At 39.8% G+C, this 12885-nt stretch overlaps 3 protein-coding genes across 4 annotated transcripts; 1 reads left to right on the forward strand and 2 right to left on the reverse strand.

Moving 5' to 3' along the window:
- Positions 1-175: 175 nt before the first annotated feature.
- Positions 176-7354, reverse strand: LOC117654102 (protein bicaudal C). Its single transcript, XM_034400285.1, is given in 18 exon segments — positions 176-2181; positions 2256-2375; positions 2446-2701; positions 2775-2902; positions 2973-3065; positions 3145-3249; positions 3319-3476; positions 3560-3602; positions 3605-3877; positions 3964-4092; positions 4167-4335; positions 4416-4634; positions 4710-4949; positions 5051-5263; positions 5346-5425; positions 5504-5573; positions 6208-6251; positions 6815-7354. Coding segments are annotated over 18 exon segments (2658 nt in total). The 5' UTR covers positions 7026-7354; the 3' UTR covers positions 176-2074.
- Positions 7355-7794: 440 nt separating this feature from the next.
- Positions 7795-11961, reverse strand: LOC117654115 (ras-related C3 botulinum toxin substrate 1). Of its 2 annotated transcripts, none has more exons than XM_034400309.1 (6): positions 11742-11961; positions 11185-11327; positions 10977-11091; positions 10751-10868; positions 10494-10654; positions 7795-10418 (listed from the first exon to the last, which is right to left on the reverse strand). In XM_034400309.1, the coding sequence occupies exons 2-6, from the start codon at positions 11298-11300 to the stop codon at positions 10341-10343; spliced, it is 588 nt and encodes a 195-aa protein (XP_034256200.1). In that variant the 5' UTR covers positions 11301-11327; positions 11742-11961; the 3' UTR covers positions 7795-10340. The 2 variants fall into 2 exon arrangements, with proteins under 2 accessions (XP_034256200.1, XP_034256199.1); XM_034400308.1 differs by having other exon boundaries at positions 11612-11752.
- A 60-nt stretch (positions 11962-12021) lies between these two features.
- LOC117654119 (immediate early response 3-interacting protein 1) lies at positions 12022-12624 on the forward strand. The gene is made up of 3 exons (XM_034400312.1): positions 12022-12191; positions 12289-12390; positions 12483-12624. Exons 1-3 carry the CDS (start codon positions 12101-12103, stop codon positions 12536-12538), a joined length of 249 nt encoding a protein of 82 aa, XP_034256203.1. The 5' UTR covers positions 12022-12100; the 3' UTR covers positions 12539-12624.
- Positions 12625-12885: the final 261 nt, after the last annotated feature.

A 12885-nucleotide genomic window follows, 5' to 3' on the forward strand; every position in this document is an offset into this window, starting at 1 on the left:
CACAATATGTTGGAATTTCAGTGGCACCAAGACAAAGACTGAGCAACTTGTTACACAACTTGTCATGGAGGACACTTGCAGAGCAATTGACCAAGAAATAATGAGAGCCTGTGTAAAGACTCTGGAAAATCTGAAAAAAAGATGCATGGAAAGGATGTTTGAGAAAATAAAAAAATTGAGTGAAGAAAACATTTATTATCTAAGTAAATTAACTACATACAAAGTTGTACAGTTCAAACCTTAAAGAAAAGCTTGACAATGTCAAGCAGCATTACAAGACCAGCAGCAAGCTATCACAGAACAGTTGCAAGGAATGTACAGGTACAAATATATACATCCTCCAGATGTAACCTAAATGGCACAAGACGCTAGTCAAATATTCTGCTCTCCTTAACACTAAGCCAAACACCTTACAAAGTCTTCAAACAAAGTACGATAAATACAACGACCACAACTGAAATCATCATAAAGAATTTTCCTCACTTCACCATTTCATTCAATACGAGGAAGTACTCTGTGGCAATCAACATGAATAATAACTTAGATCAACTCTTCCTGTCTTGTCATCGGTCAAATCATATTACAATCCTGAGCCTCTAGCACATGGAAGACATTAAAAACTACTGTTAAAATTATCCAAAAATAGTGATAAAATTACAAAAATGTTACAAAGTATAGAAATTCAAAGAGGTTCCTCCACCATCAACTTGAATATTATGTTAGGGAAAGCATCTTCCTCACACAGCTCATCAATCAGATCAGTTACTTTGAATAAATTAAGCAAGCAATACTACCTAATCTACCATTAACCAGCATGGTGATGTTATGATAAAACAGTTGGTACAAAAACCCATCTCATACTAAACCAGACCGTACAAATTTTGCAGGGTCTGTCAGTCAATCTCAATACAAATACCTTCCCCAAACAAAACAGCACTAAGGGAGCATGTGTATGCAATGCACCAAAAAACAAAACAAAAGAAGGGGGAATAGGCAAACAAATCAGAAGCATGCTTAAAAATCTCTGTTTGACAAATACTCTCATTAAAGGTAAGAGAATACCAGTACAAAGCAGACATTTTACAATTTCATATAAGCATGCATTAAAGAAACAATAACAAAATCATAACACAAATATCAAATATAAATATAATTCACAAACGTTAAATCACTTTGGCACTTGCATTGTAAGAAAGTACGACTAGAAAGCCATATTGGCAAGTGGGCAAGGTCTTGTTCTCTCATAAAACCCTACGTTACTTTGTTTATCCATGACACAGCAAAAGTGGTGCACCAGGTTATTAATGCCTCAGTCTGAGCAGGATTTCAAGCTCAAAGAATTATTAAAATACTCAACTGATACAATGACAAACTAGACACCGTACTGAAATACTGCAACGTCTACAATGCCTAGTCAGCACAAAACAAAGTTGTGGAATCTGACTACATAGCAGAGACCAGTAAAATTGACCATCAAGAGAGAATCGTTGCAGCATCACATCTCACAATCAAACAAAGAGCAATCACTACAAAAACATAGCTTATTTTCTTATTCAGGGTAACTTTAGCCATCATACTGCTAGAATAAATCACAAAAATTGAATCAATCCAAAAACTACTTTACAAAGAATTTAAAAATGCTTATAGTTGTATTCTCATTTTCATAAAATGTTTTTGGCTATTTCCTATAAAATTTAAGTTTTAAAAGTTCCACTTCCACCAGTAAGTACCACAATGCTAGAAATTCTAACTCAGTTCTAATGTTAATTCCAGAATCAAAACCCATCCACCAAGTGTTTCCTAAGTCATTATTTAGGCCAACAGTTACAGGATGGTCACAAAGTTAACAATTTGCAACTGGCAAAACAGGCATTTTCAACTTTGACTTTGGTCAGAAAAACAATAGAAATGCATTTAACTTCATCATACAATATAACATGACACTTGGATTGATTACCCTCTTCACAATCCAAGATAAATAATTTGAAAATTTTATAGGTCATTGGAAAAGGTACCCTATTAGAAGAACCAGCATAAAAGTTAGTACGGTTGGCCGAATGGTGCATGGATTATTCTACCATATGTCGGAAGGGCTGTTGGTTCCAGTTGTAGATGAGGAGCCTTTTCGTTCTGCACCTGGAGCTGCACTGCAGCGGAATGGGCTGCTTTGTCCTTTGTGCTCTAAGAAAATACACAAAGTTGAGAACAGTTTGGCACAGAAAATTTTAAAAAGACAAGAAGAAAAAAAAACTTACGGGAAATTGACATAAGCATAGTGCGTCGAGCTCCAAAGGTAGACACTCCTATGTCCCTCAGGTCCTTGTCAGTGAGTGTCATGAAAACATTAAGGTCAATTTCATGCTCCTTGAAGACATCTGAAATAACCCTAAAGTAAGCAAAAGAATACAACTCAAACATAAGCTATTGAAGTATCACAAAACTCACTGATATATTTTTCCATTCCAATGGAAATAAGTAGTGAAGTCAGATCGGTAGCTTTCATTGAAGAGACAGATGCTCGAGATGAAGAAGGTATGGAGTCAAGATAACTACTTGAGCTAAAGGGACTGTCTCTGCCCTTGTTGCCAGACCCAGGTGTCAGTGCCACACCCAGATCCGCTACAGAAGGGAAGGTAGAGCTAGATGGGGATCCAAGGCCTTCAGAAACAGAATTCTTCCAACAATCCGCTTCTTCAGTCTCCTGTAACACAATACAGAAGGCCATAATTTCGTTGCAGGCAATGTGCAAACCTACACATGCAATGGAAACTTACAGAGATCAAGCCTTCACGCTTGAATTGTTCCTTCAACGCAGCACTAGGACTAGAATGGCTAAATCCATAGCCTGCCCATATAGAAGAAGGAACGCGCAGAATTTCAGGCGTAGGTTTCATTTGCATGGCTGAAAAAAAAAAAAAGGAAATCAGCGAAGACCCAATGGATCAAGGACAGAAAAAATAAAATAGATTTACCTTTTGCAGCAAGCGCTTTCTTGCGTTGGTATTCAATGGCAGAGCTCAAAGCCCTTTGTTGTTCAGCATTCTTATGGCTGATCTCAGAATGCTCTGCACAAATACATAAATTTGGATCAATATTGCTAAAGAGAAACACACTTGTAGCTTATCAGATGGAATAAATGAGTACCTTTAGAATCATTCAAATTCGGACGCGGGGATGACATACGAGGACTGGCACTGGGACTTCCAAGAGAACTTCCACCATGGCTATGGCTGCTCATGGATGAATGAACTGGAATTGAATAAATAATAGTTAATAGGCTGTCATTTCTAAGAGTTTAGAAAAATCATGCATTCTTACCTTGATAGTCTCTACAGTCAAGAGATTGTGAACTTCCCGATAAATGGCTACTGGGTCGACTATGATAGCCCAGAGATGAACAGCTGCCACTGCATCCACCATCAGAAAGAGGTCCACTTGAGGGAACTTGGGACTGCGAAAGACCATGAGCTTGCATCCTGTAAAAGAAACAATTTTCTTTTTCTTTCTCTTTTGAAACAAAAAACAATATCGTTGATAGCTAGCAAAAGAGCTTGCTTACCTGGGCAAAAGCTGCTGAAGTAGAAGTTGTTGTTGGTGGTATGCTGACTGTGCTGATGATACTGTTGTCCTGGTGACATAGGGGAGTTCAGCAGCTGAGCAAAGGGGTGCTGAGACATGTTTTGGTTCGAGTGCTCATGTGCTGACTGAAGGAGACCCACATTGCTCCACGGTAACCCAAGAGATGCCAAAGAAGACACACTAGGGCTTGGTGACATCAGACTAGGTGAAATGCCAGGAGAAAGAGAAGTTGGTGATGGCATGGTGAACATGCTGTTCCCGGTATTGATAGACAGCATACTAAATGGACTAGTAACTCCTAATAAAATTGGAACAAAAGAAAAATCAATTGAAACTTGACGTAAAAGAAAATAGTTTTAAATCTCCTAAGATTTAAAATATTACCTTTGACAAGATTTGAATTGCGGTCATACAAGGTTGGACTATCCATCAATTGATAAGATTGAGGGATCTCAGCCTTAACATTCGCTTCTTTTAAGTTAAGAAGTTGTGTCCTTGCCTCATAAATTTTACCTATCAAGTTAAACCAGTCATAAGTTTTCAGTAAAGAACAAAATACAAAATGTGAAAGATGATATCATACATACTTGCATTACGCTCGATTCCTTTCACAATTATTGACATGCTGTTCTGCTTTGGTTTGTGACGAATTGTAATGAGTACATCATGGGTTTGCATAAGCTGAGTCACTTGTTCATTTTGAATCGATACAGATTCGTCAGGAACATCAAACATCAAAACAAGAGGTAATGAGCCCTAAAAAAAAAATTTAAAAGAAGGTAAAACCAAAATACTTTTCCAAAAAAGTTAGATTTGAACAAATTTATACCACTTACAAGCAGTTGTTGACGTGCCAAGTACACATTGTGGATCACTCCAGTAATAAGCACATTACTCTTCTTAATTGATGGAATATTGGGATCACATGCGTCGGGAAACATAATTTGAGTAGCTGTGCGATGCATAATCATTTTCAGGTTAGCATTATTTTTTCCAACAACAGTAGGGTGATGCTGAGGTGAGATTTCCATTGACATTTGCACCTGCACCTGATTCTGCAAACAAAGTTAAATTTCGAACAGATCATTTACATTAACTAAGTCATTTTTTAATTATGATATGATACTTACAGCAAGAGAGTCACACATATGGTTGATGAGAAGTAAAGTAGCCTCTTTAACTTGGGAAACCTCCCATTCGCAACCTTTGACTACCACCAAAGTAGCATGCAATTTGGGGCGAGTACGGAACATAACTTGAACATTGAATTTCTCTTGTACAGAGAGCAAAAAAGGTGACTCTAGATCAGGATGTGGTTGAAGTGTTCCAACAATAGGCAGCTCAAAACTAAACATCAAAGGTGTCAATTCCTAGGGGGAAAAAAATAAGAATCAGAAAAATAGTTATTTTATTCATTAAAAAGCAAAAAAAGAATTTGAGAGAATGTAAAACTCTCAAGTGATTTACTTACTCTCACGCGAGCACGGGCTCTCTCTACTCCATCCAAGTCTCCTGCGATTGAAACCTGGTTACTTTTCTCCATAGGGTTGCTTCGGTTGGAGTCAGGAAAATGAATATGGCACCCAGTATCCTCCATCACTCGCTTGATAGTCAAACCACCTCTTCCAATGATGTGGGAATGGTCAGTATAGCTCACATTAAGTTTCATTGTCACTCGATTGCTCTAGAAAAAAATAAAGGAAAAGTCAAAAATTAAAAAGGACACAAGGTTACAATTTTAGCAGGAACATGAATGGTCGACCTACCCTAACATCCAGAGCACCCATCACTTTGGCTTTGGCCTCCTTCACATCTTCGGGTCGACCAGCGATCCTAACATGAGGGTCTGCAACACACAGCATAAAAGCATAAGTTGAAAGAAGCATGACATATTTGAGCACACTACTGGCGAATATTATCTCACCATTTTTTGATTTCGATCCAATCTTCAATCGAGCTGGCCAAATGATGAGTGTATTGGTTTCGTCCATGACCTGAAATCAAAACAGCAGTTACAAGTCAATGATATACCCCGCGATTCTCAGGTCAAGGGGTATCGCCGCGCGCTGGCTCCTCCCAAAGCCTCTCAGCCGAGCAGACACGGCGGGACTGAAGGCTGACCTTCAATACAATAGAAGGAGAAGGCACTAATACAAGTCAGTCCCTGAGAGTACACATGCCAGCAAACAGACTCACGGGCACCGGCAACGCAAGAGCAGACCACCCTCACGCGCGACCCGCGCGACCTGGGAATACGCGCTCTACTTACGACCCCGGTAGAGCTGAGCGTCGTCAGTTGATTCAGACAAGTTTCAAAGTCGTGACTTGAGCCCAGGGTGACATGCCGCGGTCGGTGGCGAGACCGACACGCCGCGTAGGCCGCGTACCCATTGAAGGAGAGGCGAAAAAGGGAGGGAAGTCCCAGCCCAACCTTCCCACCGGCCCCAACCCACGGCGGCGCATAGCAGCCCCAACAAGTGCCATGGTTGCGAGCGGGTACCCTGGGGCCCGAGGCCAAGGCGGCAAGGCGGCTAGGGCACGGCAGTTGAGTGGGCAAGGCACTAACGCGTGACAAGTACCGCAACAGCACAGTCTCCTAAATACACCCCCCCCCCCCCAAGCACTTACCCGCTGGAAAAACTCCGCAGCGGTCTCCTTGGTCGGGGTGTCACCTACAACGGAAAGCAAAATGATGCACAGCAACAAAAAAAAGAAGGCAAAGGGAAAATTTTCGGAAAAGTAAGTGCGTTTTTAAAAAAGGTTTTAGATAACGAGATAACCGGTCTGCCGGTCTGACCGAAGGGCTCAAACAGTGCGAGTTAGCATGGCTAAACAAGGGGCCGATTCTGAAAATCAGTTCAAGTCGCATGTTGTCAAAATGTTATACTTTTAATTGAGCTATGGTAATCAGGAATCAAAACTGAGACAAATCCCATTCCGCTCAAAGCGCTTCAGTATCTCGAGCGCGGCTCCGTCTGGGCGAGCAAGTGCACTCGGAGAACCGTACAGAGAGCCTAAATACTCCGCGCATAAACGATGCTCCGGTTGAACGAGTCGCTCCATTTCATTCAACGCATGATAGAATACAAAAATTCAAGATAAATTTAAACCCCCATATTATAGTCGAAGTCGAAACTGCCTTAGTGTGAACGTTATGTATTGATACACGTCACGCAAGTGCAAGACCGAAAATTAAATGAATCTGTATAGCGCTGCCCCTTCGTCAACAACTCACCCAACAGCATGTGCTCCAGCTTGCGGCGGTCCACGCGGAACCTGTCCTGGCACAGTTGGTCCACGTCCTGGAGGCCGAGCGAGGTGGCCAAATCCCGCAGGTCCTCGCGGGAGTCACTGTACATGCTGGAGCCCCGCGTCGACACCTCCGACACCGCGTCAGACGACAAGCAGGCCATCTCGGGCAGCAGCTCGTACCTCGAGGTCAACATCGCGGAAGGTCGGGAACAAGTACGGTGCAATCACACACTCGGGTTAAACTAAACGCTACGCGTTGACGAGAGATAAATTGAGTCGCTAGTAGAACTTCTGGTCGTTGTAATAATAACTTAACGATGGGGGAATAGTTTATAAGCCAGGTGACGGAGGGACGTTTTCGTCTGTTCCACAGATGAGTCGATGTGGGAGCGTTGGCAATATTTGACTGTTGTCCCGTGCTGTCTCGTCCCTACTGCCGTCAAGCCGAACCCATTCACAGACAACCGACCAGCGAGCGACTGACTGACCGGCCGGCTGGCGGCTGGGCTGGAGCTCTGGAACAGCTGATTGGGCGGAGGGACGAGGGGAAGGGTGGGGGAAGTACGGAAACGCCCGAAGGCACACCAGAAGGCACACCGAAGTCGACGTCACGAGCAGCTGATCGGGCGGCCCTGGGCGGCCAGGGGCGGCAGCCCGGAAAGAGGGGAACACGGGGGAAGGGAGAGTGGTGATGGGTGATTGAGATCCCTCCCCTACACTAAGCTCGACAATACGGTGGAAACAGGTGCATGGCACTTCCAGGTCCACCTGCCTATACAGGCGCTCCTGCAACACAAAAATTACAGCGGGTTGTTATGACGTAAAAGTTAAGGCAGGTCAGTATGCGAGGGTTGCTTCTCACCATTTTCTATTCTGATGGCTTGACGGGTGGCCTCCACTGCAAGGGATGAGAGACATGGGAATGGGAGATATCAACGCCGGGCACGACAAGAGATCACTCGCTTTGGATTTCATTAATTTATTAATGATTTATAATAATATTACAAATGACAAAAAAATCTCCTTGTTGGTCACAAGAGTTGAGATTTGACATTCCAAGTTAATATTATATGTAGCTCATACAGATGGAAAAAATACAATAAAAACAACACAAAAATATTGAGGTACCCAAAATATATTAGAAACTGCTGAGCAGTGTTTGGGGAATCGCAGACAAAATGTGGAAAAATCACAAAAAAAATGACACAAAACCTATTTGTTGATCAATTTTTGCCACTGAAGTAAGATACAAATGGTACAAAAACTTACACACCGGCAAACTAAAGAGACTGCACCAGAAACATTAAGATCAAAGAGACATGCAATGAAAATGTGTCACAGCTTTGACAGCAGACCTAGGCCTGCTAGGTTACACAAGGTTACACAGGACACTTCTTTCCCTCATACCTTTTGGTAGCTTTGAGTATGTTCTAAGAAGAAAAAGGTCATGTTTGTCGCAGATATTCTACTTTGTTTTGAATGAAAGGTTAATTGAGTAATAATAACCCCAAGTCACAGCTATGACAATGAGGAATAACTAACAACATAATACAGTGGGAGAATATACAAGAGTGTGCAGAAAAATGAAAAACATGGGCATATACTGACTAGATTACGTCATAACAAGGCAACACTCTAGTTCTAACAACTATGGCCTACTTTGGTTTGTGACTAGCACCTCCAATAACATGGTTCACAGGTGCTGCATCTACCAGAAATGTATAGAAGAATTTCTTTAATTACAATGGCAGTGCATTGTGAGAGAATACTTTACTGGGACCTGCATGTTCTGATTGAAGAGAAAGTAGTAATAATAAAATAAAGCTGTTTTTGTCAAAATAGGGAACATATGATGGGGACCTACATTTGGCAGGCTCGGCCAATAAAAAGGGAAAATATAGCAGAGTTGAAATTTTGGTTAGAGTATGTATCACTACAATATACACAGAAAGTGACTCCTGATCTGGTCCTCACATAGCATACAGAAATTTTCCCAGAAAATCTACCCTCTTTGTATAGTATGATCCCATTTAAAATTGCTCTATGGACAAACATACAAATATACAGCACAAATGCTGAAGTACTGCAAATATTTTCCTCTGGTCAGCAAAATTGGACTGCAGCTGACCAAATCAATAAAAGCGGTCAAGTACATTACCAATCAAACTCTCATGATCACTGGCACAAGAGAACCCAATAAAACTCTACTTCATTAAATAAACCATGCATCAAAACACAAAAGTGCAAATAATTTAAAAATAAGATACAAACAAAATACACACACAATTGTTAAGATAAAAGTTACAAAGGGAAGAGAAGAGGGGAGGGGGATACACAATCACATATCATCAGACTTATCAAAAAAGCAGTGTTAGAGAAATCATCACTTTCTTGAAATATTAGTGATGCTAACAAACAAGGTGTCTATGAGGCAAGGGCCAATAGTTTATAAATATCCAAGATAACAAGAAAAAATCATGACAAGGGCAGTGATTGAAAAAAAAACCACACACTCCTCCAATATTCAATTGAACTGAAGGTAGCCATTTTGAAAGAAAGGAAACAAAAAGTATTTGTGCAAAATCAGTCCATAATTGAATAATGTAATGAGCTTACAAAGTCAATGCAAGAAACTGTCATAAAATTAAATGATGAATCGAGTTGAGTTAGTAAGCACACAATGAGATTTTGTAAAATACAATCCACCCCTTATTAAACATTTTCGTCTGAAAAAGATCAAACACATATAAAACAAATGCAAAAGTTATTCAAATGAACATACGTATTGAATATTTCTTAATGGCACTGGTTTTGAACAAACAAAGATTATGAACTCAGCTATAGTGGAAGAAAATAGATGAGGCATTCCTCTTGGATACTTCCAAAGCACAACACCTTAACAAGGAGTAGTAGATTGAAGAAAGTTCACATTCAAACCACCTCAGTCTCATGGAATCTACAGTAATATAATAAATAGCTTGAGAGAAAACAATAGATATGTGCTTAATAGCTAGAAATTGCCTCCTGCATTAAAATGATAATGCAAAAAATAAATTAAAATTATGTCAGACACAAGTAAAACAAAAAAGGAGTTCCCAATTTTTAAAAATATTACTCCAAATTGACACATTAATATTTTTAAAACACTCTTCACCTCAAATGAATTTAAAAAGCACAGCTCAGAGTTAGTTTAAAAAAAAAAAAAAAAAAAAGCACTTGTGGTTGTAATGTAATACTAACACACAAGGCTTGCAAGTAAAAATAAAGTTTGAAGAAAGAAGCAAATTTTGCAAACAGGCTTCTTTACAACTCCAGGGTTTCAATTGTAACAGCTGATTTCTTTGGTTTCAAATTGAAATTGATTTCTTTTCAAAACTAGTGTACTGATGACAAACAGAACTTCAAGAAACTTGAGCAAAGCTGAAGTTAAGTTGGTGACTCAGATTGGCTACCTTACCCTGAAGCACAGATTACTGCACATATTAGCCTCTGTACCTTTAGTTAAATGACTACATAACAATGCATTTTCTTTGACGTCTCTTCTGAGGTTCTGGTCGTAAAACAGCACGTACAGCTTCATCAAACACCTGCAAAGACAAACAATCCATTAATCATTTCTATGTTTCATATTGTCAATAGGTAAGTGAATGATACTGATTTACCTGTTTAAGACCCCTCTGAGTCAGTGCAGAACATTCCATATACTTTACAGCTCGAATTTTATTAGCAAGCTTTTGACCTTGCTCACGTTTTATCGGTGACAACCCTTGTTCTGAGAGAAGAGTCAGTGTCTCACGATCATCTCTCAAGTCAATTTTTGTTCCTAAAACATTCGAAACCATTAATATGTATGCTGCCAAGAAGGAGAAAACTATATATGAAAAGACACAAGAGGACCTATTAATTAAATAAAACTTACCAACAAGAATCATGGGGGCATCTGGGCAGTGATGTTTTATTTCTGGGTACCACTTAGATGTTACATTTTCAAAGGATGATGGACTTGTGACACTAAAGCATATTAAAAATACATCTGTCTGAAAGCAGCAAGACAATAAAAATTAATTGGACAAAACGACAAAGTAGCTGAATGTCAAGCTAGATTAGGATCAATTGAGGGTTGTTACAAATATTTAATCCTATACCTGGGGATAGGACAAGGGCCGTAGGCGATCATAGTCTTCCTGTCCTGCTGTATCCCATAACCCTAAACTGACTGGTATGCCATCCACAACCATGGGTGCAGAATAATTGTCAAATCTGTAAGGAAAGGCACACAAGCATATCAATAAAAACATTCAAGTTTGATGTAATGACAAAACAATGAAACAGTGCCTTAATGAACGAACTTACACTGTTGGGACATATTCACCAGGAAAACTGTCAGTTGTATATGATATCAACATACACGTTTTACCAACAGTACCATCTCCAACAACAACACATTTGATTGGGCGTCCAGAAGACATTTTAAAACAAAGATTGATGAGTCTTAACTGAAACCAAAACATTTGCTTTTAATAACCTGTTAAGGCCAACACGAACTAACAATAGCACAGAATACATGGTGCAAAGCATCGTAAATTTGTTTGAAGCATATTAAATCTAAGACTGAACATTCCACACTAAGCGAACGACCTCTTAAAGAGGACACTTGGAAATAAATATTTGTTTGTATGTGCAATTAATGAGTCAACGTAGTTGCCGCACCGCCAGTCAACATTCATGACACAGCCCATAGTGGAAAATCACATGGCTTTGAGCAGGAAGAGCTACGTACCTTGTGATTAATCTATATAAAACGTCAAGAGTTAAGATATTCCTTTCTCCGCCAAACACAAATCAGCAAGCCTCTAAAGCTTTATTTACTTCGCCATTACGATTCTCAGTACTCGTTTTCTTTTTCTTACTTTTTCGCCTTTCTCTCCAACGCCCAACGCCCTCTATGAGCACTTCCGGGACTTCCGGACTCCGTTTTAAGAAAAGGGCGCGCAGTTTCGGAACATCGTCTTCGTCTATGATAAATTATTTTACGGGGCAGTGACAAATGATGAAACGGCTTCTTAATTTTCACGATACCCTAAATTTTTAACCCGTGAGAATTCGGAATTATTGAGAATTTCAAATATTTATAAAACACTTCAACAACGAAAACCAAAACCTGCTAACAGGGAAGGCAGCAGACCGCCTTTTGTCCTCTTGTTGTTGTTTGTTGTTGTTGTCCAAGTCCACAAGTTGACAGCTAGGTAGACAGACGTGTTCTTCTGACATGGCCTTTACATTATGGAATCTCTTGGAAGCATCCATTCTTATCTTGAACGCAGTATGTGTTCTTCACGAAGAAAGATTTCTGAAAAATGGTATGTTGGACCCAGGGCATGCCCTGTTGTCCTCTTTGTTAGGTTAGAAACGTCTATCATTACTTCTAATTCTATTTTTAAATGTGCTTTTACACAGTTGGTTGGGGTGCAAATGCGCCGGTTCAAGGATTTGGCGAACAGCCATCAGTAAAATCACAAATTCTTCATTTGGTTAGGTCAATTAGGACTGTCACAAGAAGTAAGTATTAAACAGTAAGCCTGCCTTTACCTTCATTATTTTTAGACATTGGGCTCTGTAATATTTTGTAATAATTGTTTATTTTCTTGCAGTTCCACTTATCTTTCTAAACACAGCGTTGATAGTAATAAAACTAATTCTTGGGTGACTATCTTGTCAAGCTGTGCTCTTACTTCTATCTAACGAATAAAAGAACTTTGTGATACTAAATAAAATAATTATATATATTTGGAGCGAAAGTCATTTTGATCTTCATCTACCTTATCCATGTACTGTACCATCATTTGATAGTCAACTAAATAAATTATGGTTTTTTAATTGTTTCATATCATTTACATACTCCAACATGTGAGGCTGAAGCAGGCCTCCTCGACACTACACTGCCGTGACAAACCACTAAACAGCTAAAGAGCCATTGCAACAATGCATCCCACAATTACATCCATCCTTTAAGTGAATTTCTCCCATCTTTATCATATCACCATGCAGGCCGAA

This window comes from Thrips palmi, unplaced genomic scaffold, assembly GCF_012932325.1.
Source record: "Thrips palmi isolate BJ-2018 unplaced genomic scaffold, TpBJ-2018v1 HiC_scaffold_10, whole genome shotgun sequence".
In the NCBI taxonomy this organism is placed as follows: Eukaryota; Metazoa; Arthropoda; class Insecta; order Thysanoptera; family Thripidae; genus Thrips; species Thrips palmi.

What these genes read in the sequence shown, in the direction of transcription:
- LOC117654115 (XM_034400309.1), bottom strand. Translation starts at nt 11,300, where the DNA reads ATGTCTTCTGGACGCCCAATCAAATGTGTTGTTGTTGGAGATGGTACT. An exon ending in GGTGAATATGTCCCAACAGT is followed by an intron (nt 11,092 to 11,184) that starts GTAAGTTCGTTC and finishes CTTTCCTTACAG; the next exon opens with ATTTGACAATTATTCTGCAC. An exon ending in TGCCCCCATGATTCTTGTTG is followed by an intron (nt 10,655 to 10,750) that starts GTAAGTTTTATT and finishes CGAATGTTTTAG; the next exon opens with GAACAAAAATTGACTTGAGA.
- LOC117654119 (XM_034400312.1), top strand. Translation starts at nt 12,101, where the DNA reads ATGGCCTTTACATTATGGAATCTCTTGGAAGCATCCATTCTTATCTTG. An exon ending in AGAAAGATTTCTGAAAAATG is followed by an intron (nt 12,192 to 12,288) that starts GTATGTTGGACC and finishes GCTTTTACACAG; the next exon opens with TTGGTTGGGGTGCAAATGCG. An exon ending in AATTAGGACTGTCACAAGAA is followed by an intron (nt 12,391 to 12,482) that starts GTAAGTATTAAA and finishes ATTTTCTTGCAG; the next exon opens with TTCCACTTATCTTTCTAAAC.